This window comes from Cryptomeria japonica, chromosome 1 (assembly GCF_030272615.1).
Source record: "Cryptomeria japonica chromosome 1, Sugi_1.0, whole genome shotgun sequence".
NCBI lineage: Eukaryota > Viridiplantae > Streptophyta > Pinopsida > Cupressales > Cupressaceae > Cryptomeria > Cryptomeria japonica.
In genome coordinates this window covers 646,419,353-646,432,080 of record NC_081405.1, presented here as the reverse complement: position 1 = coordinate 646,432,080, position 12,728 = coordinate 646,419,353, and the positions used below count along the sequence as shown (strand labels likewise).

The 12,728-nt window shown below is 36.8% G+C and overlaps 1 protein-coding gene across 1 annotated transcript in view; it reads right to left on the bottom strand.

Annotated features, from left to right (window-relative positions):
* The window catches only part of LOC131062347 (metal tolerance protein 11), an 85,621-nt gene that overhangs the window by 41,011 nt on the left and 31,882 nt on the right, over positions 1-12,728 (bottom strand). Inside the window, exons 3-5 of the mRNA XM_057995985.2 lie at positions 1,929-2,038; positions 1,569-1,814; positions 683-763 (exon numbers count right to left, since the gene is read on the bottom strand). Coding sequence (XP_057851968.1) covers positions 683-763; positions 1,569-1,814; positions 1,929-2,038 — 437 coding nt within the window. The remainder of the gene's footprint in view (positions 1-682; positions 764-1,568; positions 1,815-1,928; positions 2,039-12,728) is intronic.

Here is a 12,728-nt window from a genome sequence, read left to right as displayed (position 1 = left end):
CTGGACAGACCATAAAACAGATGAGAAAGAAAAACCAAAAGCATTATCTGTGGAACAGAAGAGAAGCATGCATGTTATATTTAAGCTAAACATTTCGTAGCTCCAGAATAATGGTCAGAACAAACCTGTATAAAACTTATAGCTTTTAAAACCAGGAAATAGGCCTGTATTTTGTTCGTTATTTTTGTATTACTGGCAAATCATGTAAATCAGACAAAGCAAAGCTCAACATCAAAGGCCTGTATGAGTATACTGTATTTTCATTTGGATTTCCTTACAGACTATCAGTAAAAACAGAAAGCCAGAGCTCAAGCCGATGATACTATAATTCCATCAAAAACAATAAAGGGAGTTTAGTCCTCAAAAATATTGACAAGCACCTGAGATCATTGTATTTAACAAAGAAAATATTGCCTCCAAAGATTTAATTATTATTTTAACTTTACAAAACAATTCCGTTTAAAGGAATTAAATTAAGAGCCCAAGATAGCACCTATGGTTATAATTATGTTGAATGAAAAAGATTGTATATTAGTTCATGGGATACAAAGCTAAACAAGTATCCAAATAAGAATACAATATATCCTGTAAGCTTGTGGAAAGTTCAAACCATAATAAAAACCATAAATCAAAATGGATATCCAATTCTTAAAAGGGTTTATCCATAAAAAAGGAAATCTACCTTTGAAATAAGTTGTCGAAGAGACTCTAGTAAGATTGCTAGTCCCAATGTAGCCATAACTGAAGCAAAAACCAGAATTCCCTGCACATGGAGAATTTAACAAAGAATCAACACTCAATAAATGTTGGAAAAATTCATAACATTCATGCTTTAAACAACAAATACAAACCATGATAAAAGAAATATAAGCATACACACATCAATGAGTAACCATAGCAATGGAAAATCCAAACTATAAAGAAAATCTAAGTAGACAATTTCTTACACTAATCAAGAATTTAATTCATCTTACATTATATTGATATATACTATTAAATTACTCAGAGATGTTATAAGTCTCATAATAATTTTATGCATAAACTGAAACTTAATCCCCATTATTAGGAATCCAGAGTAGCACATAATGTGATGTCCTAACCTAAATGCTGCGGTGGTGCGGATTCCCGCTGGTAGTGTACCCAGGGCTGGGACCCACCCACGATCGGGCAGCCACTGTCCATGAGGGGGCTGGCCCTGCACTGGCACTCTGGTGGGACGGAAACCCCACTCTTAACGCCACTGGGCGCCATTCACCACCAGTGCGGGCTTTTGGCGTAGTGGTGGCCTTGCTTGATATCCGCACCACCGTAGCATTTAGGTTGGGACATCACATCTAAGTAGGGATACAACCAAGAAAGATGCCTTCTTGGTGCACAATTCCCTAAAATTGGGACAATATTCCAAAAACCCAAAAAGCATGAAAGAAAAACTAGAGATAGAGACATTGAAAGCACTGGAGACCATAGATTTGATGATTCACCGAAATTTCAAGTTGAGTAAAATTGTTAATGATTGCATATGATAGGTTTGAAACAAAATTTAAACAAAAGAAATATAAAGGACTAACCAATGGTTGCATGCGCTTTTTCCCAATCGGATAGAGATAAGGATTTGGTTTCTGCATCTTAAATGCAGTGAACCAGAGAATGAAGCCTGATAGAAGATCCAATAGCGAATCTAGGGTTGAAGCAATTATGGCTAATGAACCACTCCTTATTGATGCAATAACTTTTGCAATAAAAAGTACAACATTTGCCAAGTTGGACAGTAGAATTGCAGTCCTCTCACTTCTTGCAAGCTTTTCACGATCTTCCTGAAAGAAATCAAGCAAAGAGTATGAGTTTGAATAATCAAGCACTCCTTATAAGCTTCAGGATGCACTGAGTACTTTGATGAATGTGCATAACGACAAAAGGATAAAACCAACCTCAGACATGCCAGGCAGATTTCCACGCCCAAGAACAGAATCCATTTCTCTAAAACCCTCAATCACATCCTCTTGCTGCTGATAATAATCATCCACTCCATCACTGGGCCCTGCCAAAGAACATGAAGAAACAGCTAAAAAGTAGTACATGCATGCATCTTAATCATTAGAACTCAACAAATTTTCTCCATATCACTCTAAAAAGGATATACTACCACTATCTCTCTCAATATATTTAATCAAAAGCCACAGAAAAGAACAGTCATTTAAGATGACAAGAATCATAAACTTGCATGACTCTATAAGCGCATCCACATCTTCTTCTACAAGTTAAAGGAGAGCTTCCCTAGTAGCAGCCAGAAGTATCGTTGAGTATAGTGTTTGAATCCTTATAGATCACTGCTGAGCAGGATAAAATATCTGAACTAATATTGAATGGGATTTGTGAACAACACTTGTATGCAATCAGATTGTGGAATCCTCTATTAGTTCAAGTTCAAACCAAGCACTAGACACACTTTCTAAGCACAGAGATATATTTCCTTATTGAAAGAAACACTTCAATAAATAGTTGTATTTTCTCTTTCTTCTCTTTACTGAGATAATTATTAATGACTATTGTGGATAATCTTTACCGTTTAGGTCAGCTACCACCATGGAGATCCTAATTCTTGCAATCATGATATCACTAAAGAGAATCACTACACTAAGCTATCGAATTCCTTCTTTCTTTTCCTGTGCAAGCTTCTTCCTTTGACTGTTACATATCTACTCAAAATTTTACACAATGCTAACTGATGTTGGCAGATGTGACATATCATTAAACACACAGAGGTAATTAAAACTCAAGAAAACAAAAAGCATACTAATAAAATCGTATGCCAAATTTCCTATGCTGTAACTGAACCCAGACCACTTGGAGCTCTGGTGTTGTAACTCATATGAATGCAGGCATCTCCAGAACAAAAGATAAGACTATGATAAAAAAATCTATGGGGGCAGATTTTAGAAGCTTGCTGCAAAATGCAAGTCATGTGCTTATCAAATATAGAAATGCCAAACTTATAGTACATAAGCCTATTGTAAATATAGATCTCTGTGATGAAAAGTAAAAATTCCTCACTAAGCAGTTTCTAAATTTTACAAATTCTGAGTTTAGACAAATTAAACTGAAGTGATATATCAGGGGAACAAAGAAAGTTAAATACTTCAAAGATCGAAGAATGTTATGACAATTAAGAATATTCTGTAATTATTTTTTGTATGATTTAAATCTCTTGTTTTACAGTAATTTAGTAATTAGATCAAATCCATAGTAGTAAACTACTAGCAGCCAGTTGAAGTTAAAAAGTATTTGCAGATTAAACACTGGAGATCTGGTGTAATTAAACTTGTATTTTTCCAATACATTTATCTCCAGAAATTTCCCCTGATTGAAAACGAAGGCTATTGACACACCATACAACTATTTCAAAGGAATTCAAATGATTAGACCTCATTTTATCACTGCTGATAACAAATCACACAATACTTCATTAGTATAAGTTGTCAAAACATCCTCTGGTTCTACTGATCCATTAGAGTTTCCTGTTTGCTATTTAATCCTGGGATTCAAATCTCAGAGCCCAGTCAGTTGTGTAGAATAAATCATTAGATACCTCACGTCACATACCTAATTATTTGATTTCTACAGCCATTGCCATAAACAAATAATAGATAACCCTATTGAATTTGCAATGGCAACTAACACCAATTTTATTTCACATAAGGAAAATATTGCCCCACAAGTGTGTAGGCAAATAACGCTCAAGATTCACTGCAAAGAACTGTTATCACTTGAACCTGCACCCCTGTTTGCTAAGCTATCAACTCAGCAGGCTTGTGACACATGGGAACCCTCCTAGGCCTGTGGGTTGCCTAAAAAATGGAGTGAACCTCCAGAGTAAGCTGGTTCTTTTTAGATTCTGCACCTAAACTAACAATTTCTTCAGGGAAAAGAGTAAGGAGGAGAACATGTAAAACTAAAATTTAAATCTAAGGTGATTGCACCAGATGGTATTTTTGAAATCTAACTAAGCAAAAGACACACAGTACAACAGTGATAATAAACCTCTTTTACACTAACCAACAACCCATGATCTTTGCATCAATGCTTCATAAGAAGGCTGGATAATCACAGTCCTAAGAGGAAAAATCCTTTTCACAACCTAAGACTATTAATCACTAAAACACAGCTTATGACCTGCAAGTAGTATATGTGTTTCTGCATAAGGCATCAAAAGAAAATGTAAATTTTAAGGGGGGCAAAAGCCAACCACAAAGAACTGACTAACCCTGAAGATGCAGTAACAGAGAAAGATGAGAAGTAGAGAGGTAAACCAAGCTATTATCCTTGCCAAACAGGTATCACCAAGCTTTATAACTCCTAAAAATGTGTTACAAAGACATCCCTTCCTGCAGAGAGAGCTAAAAAATTACAGTCTGCTCCAAGATGAATGAATCAGAACCCCTACCAAAATGAAGGCTTTCAGTATATATGCTTTTTTCCAAAGTTATCAAGAAGACTCCACCTCCTCATTTTATGTCGAGCAAACTCAAAAAACCTACTTTTTGGGCCTCAAAAATATCTGAAAAGGAATAAACCTGAGCCAAAAGGTCAAGTCATCCATTCTGCAACCATAAAACCTCATAAATGCAACATAAATGACCCTGAAATGTCTCTGACAGGCCTGCAAGCCCTCATAAATGCAAAAATATCCCTCCCTGATCTCCAAACAAAATATATAATAAAGTGATTTTTTAAAAAATTTATTATTATCTGGTCAGACATTTGTTTGATTTTATTTTTATTTATATTTAAAGGCTTTAATAATATAAAAATAATAGAATTATTTTATCTAAAGTGATAAATAAAATAAATCACCTTAATAAGACAATTTTATTATTTTTATTTATTAAATAATAAAATGTAATAAAAATATATTTAATAAAAGTGTTTGATTTACACTTTAATAAATAAAATTTTTTATTATATTTTATTAATTTTTAAATATAAAATAAAAATAAAATAAAACCTATGTTTGATCAGATAATGATAAATAATAATAAAAAGAAAACTTTAAAAAAAATATTTGCTTACATTTATTGGAGGGCGTATTTTTGAGTTTTAAAATAAATACTTGCTAAGAAAATTGCAAGGGAGGGCACTAAGTGATATAAGATCACTTAGGAAGCAAAAAGAGTTTACAAAATTTTAAAGTGATCTAAAATCACTTAGAAAACATGGCGAACTCTACCATGTGGCCTCCATACATCTTGTGTGGCATAGAAAAGAAGGGAAAAGAATGCAAAGGAAAATAGAGATGATTTTTTATGAAGATATTTTAGGGGAAACATAACCCTAAAAGTTTCATTTGCCTCTTCACTTTTGATGTTCGACACTTCTGGAAACTTCGCTCTGCATCCTTCTGGGCGCTGCTAAGGTTCGGACTGGGCACGAAGGGAGGAAAAAATCACACATCCTTCAGTTCTGGGCGCCGAAATGAGTGCTGGGCCTCCGTTTTTTGCTTACGGCCTGCTCTTTGTCTGCGTTTTTTGCTAGTTTCGGGCCCATTTTAGGGAGCCGCCATGGAAATCTCTTGCGTTTCTGAGCATTTTCTGGGCGTTCGAACTTGGTTTCCTTGCTTCCTTCATTCTTCACAGGTTCGCTATCCTTTACTGATTCTCTTCTTTTTGGAGGGCCACATATTTTTATTTATTTTTCCCCAAGAACTTATAACACTGAAACAGAAAGATTTCAATGAGTATGGGTTTTATATTTCCTTGTTACAAAACAATCACATAGTTGTGAAAGTGTAGCTCCATACTTTTTCAATTTCTTCCCACAGGTTTTCTTGTATGGTGTGACATGTTCTAATAGGCTAATTTTGGCTCCCTCATGCAATATTGCTGCTTGTTTCTGAGCATAAGAGAATTTCCTGAAAACATGAAATAACATATCGGACATCATCCTCTGAGATCTGGTGATGTGTGACAATTTTGAATCTGGTTTTATTCTCTGGAAAAATAATAACGCCTTTGTCCTTTAGGCTCTTCCCATTTGTTAAAGATGCTGCAGTTGAATGCAGTGCATTCTTGCTTGAACTAGGTGATTCTGGAAATGTTTCCACCCCTAAAGATGTCCTGTATTTACCCTCTGCCTTTTTGCCATTCCCTTTATGGCATGTTAAAGATGTAGTAAGCATCATCAAAGAACCAAGAATACTCTCCGTCTGTCCTAAAATATCATGAGATGTCTTCTTAACATCTACGAGTTTAAATTGCGACTCATGAACTTCAGGCAGTGTAATAGGATTATTATCATCTATTGTTAGTTTTGGGGTAGCAAGCCCACTTTCCACATATCGTTCATCTGCTTGGGTTTGTGATTGCAAACCTAAATTCTTAATAATTTCATTTCCACTCCACCTAACATTCTCAATAGAAGGAAAACCAACTTTGTTTATCCCAGCTCTTTCAACTGCTTGATTGAGATTATCTAGACAAATTTTTCCAAAAATCAAACTCTGAGCTTATACTGCTGTGAGTCAGTTTCATTGTTCCTTTATTACCAGGACTACTTTTTCCTTTAGAAGATTCATTTTGATCTAAAAACCTTGCATCTCCAACTGATTGCAAGAAAGTGTTGCCTGTTTCTATTTCATATTCATTATGTATCTCAGTCTTGCCATTAAGGAATGATTCAGTTGACATGCTTTCAAAAGACTGCGTGTTCTGCAAGTTCCCCTCTAAATTTTGACTCTTTTCAAATTTACCAATGTCAAGAAGTGGTTCTATTTTTCCAAAAGAAGACAGTACAGAATCACGAACTTTAACATTTTCAGTTCCAAAAACTGTTTTCAAAGCAGATTCTAAGCCTTTAGCCAATTGAATATCTGAAAGAAAAGGTATTTTCCATCCACTCTTTTCTGCATTTATTTCTTCAAAATCTTTATAGTTGATCTTTAAATAGATCAGACCTCCACCGCCTATTCCTTCCAGTTCCACCTGAATCTCGTGCTTGTTTCCATCACACAGTGGTTCCAACTTGATGCCTACATTTCCCATGCGTTTGTGTGGGGTTACAAGATTTGCATCCCAAACTGCAATCTGCAAATATTTTGTGGATGGATCTTTCACATTTATTCTGAAACTCTCATTCCAATGTGGCTCTTTTGTCGCCCATACAGTTTTGCTCTTCACAACACAATCACCAATTTGCATGACCACATAGGGATCGCTTGTTCCAGCTGATTCAAGTACATCCTTGTCTGATTCTGGAACAACATCACTCCAAGATTCTGGGTACCTCAAGTCCACTCGGACCAATTTATACCTTGGAGCATTTTTATTTGTCCGGAATGTGAACTCAGTATCATCATTTGCAACAAGGGCATATTCTGCTTCAAAATTATCAATGAGCTTCTGGAATGGAAGCATCTCCTCCTTGCCTTTGAAACTCTCAATACCTTGAGGAAGGGTATCGAGATCACAATAATAGAGCCTATTCACAGGATCACAACCCTCTGTAATATATAAAAGAATATACTTTCCATCCTCAGATACATCGGCCCCAACTAACCACTCAGGATTTTCTGGATCTTTCCAACATAAAATATCTTCAGATTGCTCCGTACCCAAGAAATGATAAAACAATTGATGATTAAGGTTGATATTAGTTTCCCTTCCTGCATCTAGCTCTCCATTTGGAACAAAACAAAGTGGGTCAACAAGGCTTGTCTGATCATGACCACTGTGTACTCCTTTGATAACTTCACTGCTGTGTGCATCTCTGAATGACTGTTTGGACTGAAAATGGTGGAAAACAACATTAAAAACCCTCCCTTTGTCATCTGCCATTTAATGCTGTGCATTAAAAATAGATATTTTATGAAAACTGTAGCTGCCATTTTAACATTATTCTCTTAAAATCTGAATATTATTTCCAAGGACGCAGCTGTCTTGAATTTGTTGAAATGTCTGATCAATCACGCCTTTTCCAGTTTATCATAAAAAATCTTTTAGGCTTGATGCATAAAATGTCCTCTTGTTGATCATTTGTAGATATTTGTACATCTTATTCACGTTCTAAAAAGAAGTCTCATCATGCTTATTGGTTGATAATGTGATTGCATACTTGCGTTTTTGTTACTCTTCTTCCTTTTATCACCAGCTCTGACATGATTTGATTGTATGAAACCTTGCCATCGCTTCACATGAGCTGGGCTCAACCCTTGTAGGAGCCGCATTCATCTCCACTCATCTTTGTGAATTTCATGACCAGCAAGCTGTCCTTTTTCCTTTTCCTGCACATGAAACAAACCTGTTAGCAAAAAATGCATATGTATGGTGATTTTCCTTTGATCTGATTTTTTGCCTCTCGGGATTCCTTTGTGATGTGAGTTATATGCATTTGATGCACGTAGGGATCATATATATATATATATGCGTGCATTAGTACGTATGTTAGAAATGCAGCCAGCTATTGCTTAGAACAAAATGTTCTAACGCATTGCTTGTTTCAACTTTTTTGCAAATATCAGAAGGAAAGCATCAACGGACCAGGGTGGAGCAGCAAGACAAAGGCGACATCGAGCGTACCTCAACTGTTCCAGTCATTCAGGCAATGACTGGTTCCATTCTCGACATGCCTTTCCTCATTTTTTCCTTTGTACTTGTGCACACATATATGTATATTTCCTTTCTGCACTGGATGCACGTAGCTAGTCTCACGGCTCTTTGTGTGGGACGCATGTTTGAATATGAATAAAATACTTCTCCTTTTGAATGAGATGTTTCTCTCTTTGTTGTTACAGACTAGAAGTACTTAGAAATACCATCTTTAAATCACTCCTTAGTACAGTTGGAAATACAAAAATAGAGAATTAGTACACACTAGCTTTCTTTTGTTCATGCTAGCATTTCTTAACCTATTTTTCAGCCAGGAGCGAAAAATAGGTAACAAGAACCACATCTCTTCTTAACCATCTTTTCCATAGTAATTACCATAGCTGCAAAAATCGGCAAACCAAAAGTATAAGATTTTTTGAAAAAAATTGGGAATCGGCAAAAAATGGAGAAAAAACTGGATTTAAAAAGAAACATAAAAAATTGTAGAAAAAGAGAAAAACTATTTTTTGAAAAACTTAAAAGATATTTCCATAGCATAGAGATATAGAAAGCAAATAAAATAGAGTTTAACCCATGAATTGCAGAAAATATTTTTTTGTTGTTTATATTCATATTGCCAATTACATAGACAAACATTTAGTTAACTTTTTAAGAGGGCGGTCACCAAATACACCAAATAGTTGTCTAAGTCTTGTTGTGATGTTTTCACACATCGCCCCATTGCAAATGGAGACCCCCTACTTTTTAGGCCCTTTTGGTCTTTTTGCTTTGTTTTTGGGGTCTTTTCGCAACAGTCTCGTCAGTTTCTCCACTTTGCAAGTGTTTGGGGGTCATATTGGTCAAGTCTGCCTTTCGTTTGAGCCAATTCGGCTAAGTCTAGGGCCTGTTTTGTCTTGTTTTTGGGTTTATGCCTTTTGTCCTAGATTTTAGGGGTTTTTGTTAGGGTTTTGAAGAAACTGAACATACAACTGGAATCAAGACCCTTCAAGGAACCTCCCAGTAAAATTTGAGTCCAAACGGAGAAACTTTCTATTTTTAGAAAGTCCCTATTTTTAGGGATTTTTTCGGGTCCCGAAATGTTGTCATTTTGCCAAAAATCAAACTTACTATTTTTAGTAATTTCTATTTTTTAGTAAGTTTCTATTTATAGTAAGTCATTCCTGCAACCTGTCTAGGGGTCTAATGCTGACATTTTGAAGGTTTCTATTTTTGGAAAGTCAGTACTGGCAGGGTTAGTCAGATAAGGCGACAAGGATCAGACGTTCGCAGACATTTCTAATTCCGGAAAGTTAGACAACAGACAAAGAAAGCTAGAAATTGATCAAGTGTTGGAAGCCTATGCCTAAAATGGAAAGCTCAGAAATTCATCAAGGTTCAGGAAGTCATTCCAAAATTGCAAAGGGGTCAAATTGTCCTAGGTCTGGAAAATCGAACAACAAATTTCATGAATCCTTGGCCCATGAGAAAATCTGCCTAGATGTGGACTTGGGCGCCAAAATGGAGGAGGCAAGGACAAGCGGACAAATTTCATGAATCCTTGGCCCATGAGAAAATCCGCCCAGATGAGGACTTGGGTGCCAAAATGGAGGAGGCAAGGATAAGCGGACAAATTTCATGAATCCTTGGCCCATGAGAAAATCCACCCAGATGTGGACTTGGGCGCCAAAATGGAGGAGGCAAGGATAGATGGACAAATTTCATGAATCCTTGGCCCATGAGAAAATCCGCCCAAATGTGGACTTGAATGCCAAAATGGAGGAGGCAAGGATAGATGGACAAATTTCATGAATCCTTGGCCCATGAGAAAATCCGCCCAAATGTGGACTTGGGCGCCAAAATGGAGGAAGCAAGAATGGCTGGACAAATGAAAAAATCCTTGGCCAAGTGTGATTTGTGCCCAAACATGAGGGAAGGCGCCAAAGTGGCATGCCCAAGGAGAGAAGGACAATTCCATGAATCCTTCCCCAGTGAAAATTCTGCCCAAGGGAGTGATTGGGCACCAAAATGATATACCCATGGAAGGTGTAAAAAATGAAAAAATTCCAAGGCACAGTGAATTCAACGCCCAAGCTAAAAAGTTGAAATTTTGCCTAAGGCATGGAATCCAAGGAGTCAAGGAGGAATAAAAAGAAAAATTCCCCTCGGGCAAATTTTTGAATTTGCTATTTTTAGACACCGAATCTCGACGGAGTGGAAAATTTTATAGATTCGGAATCGGGGTGAAATTCTCCATCCAATGAACCTGACTCCTAAATTTTAGGAGGATCCCTAAAAAATAGGGATGTTGAAAAGAAGACATGGACAATTCACAAAACAATGAATTCCTTACACAGGAGGAATTTCCGCCCCAGCCTTGTGGAGGGCGCTAAAATGAAAGAGTGCATGGAGAAATAGGCAAATTGCAAGAGTCCATTGACCAAGGCATTTTAGCGCCCAAGTGAGAGAAGGAGTGCCAGATAGAGGGATGCAAGGAATCCATGGAATTGAAAGAATTCCCCACCAAGTGTAAAATGCCGCCCAGGAACATAGGAGTGCGCTAAAATGATCTTCTCATGGACAGTGCACAAAGAGATGAATTCCTTCATCAGGGAAGAATTGCACCCAAGAAGAAGAAACTCCAGGAAAGGTGAAAAATTGATTAAGTGTTTGAAATTTCTTCCTTCGAGACATAGTTCTTGGAAACCATGAAAATTGGCTAAGGTATGAAAAATTTCCTTCCTCGGGGTAAGGAACAAATTTCTTTCCAAAGGAGAATTCCTCCACAACAAGAAATCACATCCAAGGATGAATTGAAGATAAAATTTCTAAGGCAAGGAAGGATCAAGGATGAACTAAACAAGAAATTTCCCCCCCCAGGGAAAAATTTGAAAAATCCATTCGCGGGCATCAAATCACATCCAAATTTCAAAAGTTTTATAGGTTTGGATTCGTAGGAGAATTCTCTTCCTCCTGGACTTGAAACCCTAATTTTTGCAAAATTCCTAAAAAATAGGAGATGTTGAAAAATCATTGAAAATCTTTTCAGAGCAAGGCAAGTTCAAAAACTTCAAGAAAAAACTTCCAAAGTCAGAGATTCTCCCTCTTGAAGTTTTTCTCTCTCCAAGGTTTTTTCCACCAAGTGGCAGTCAAGTCAACAGACGCTGAATTAGTGAAGCATCTCTTTGCATGCAGCTGTCACATTTATGGCATTATGGCAGATTCCTTCTGCATGCGGCCATCACATTCAGGAGATGATGGTGCATTTATGGCATCATGGGCAACTTTTGCATGAGGGCACATTCATTGCATAGTGGGCACTTTTTGAATGTAATGGTTAATGCTTTATGGGCGCCATTTCTGGCAGAATTGTAATTAATTGTATATGGGCATGATGGGTTATTAATTACCGATTCCCACCTTGTTGCACCTTGAGTGGGAATCTTCTGGGGTGAACCCTAATTAGGGTTTGCATGGCCTGAGGCCTATATAAAGGGGTGACCACCTCATTTGTAAAAAGGAGAGAGATTATTTTGTCTGAGATTGTTGCATCAAGATTGTGAAGTAGCCAACTTAATGCATTGTTCAATTTGATGGTGTATTCTGGTTCTACTTTGGCAATCTACATGGTCTTGCTCTCTTCAATTAGATTAGATTTTCTTATGAGTTGTTAGAAGAACTGGATTTGATAGGAGAACTTGTTGTAGAATCCAAGTTCATACTTTTGGTGTGCAGCTGATTGTTGTATGTCGTGCAAAGTTAGCCTGAGCCTATTGACGTGTATGCGTTTAACTTTGGTCATTAGTAGAGATTGTTCGATCCGATGGTTTGTATTGATGATATGAAAAGCCTCCATGCACCGTTTGAAGATTGCACCGCCTCCGTGTAGTTGTGCTTTGCTGGCGAAACGAAGAGTGGTTTGATATTGCATAACCAATCTCATCTCCTGTCCTTAGGATTAAATTAGCCTTAGCCTAGTTTTTCTCTACCCTACTCCTATTTACTTTCTGCATAATTGAAAACCCAAAAGATCCAAAACCAGAACTTTCATTGCAAATCATCCGTACAAAAAATCCTTAAGCTTACATAAGTCTTCTCCAATTGAACACAGATAAGGCCCCTTGGGTTATCAGCAATCACATTAGTCAACTGAGT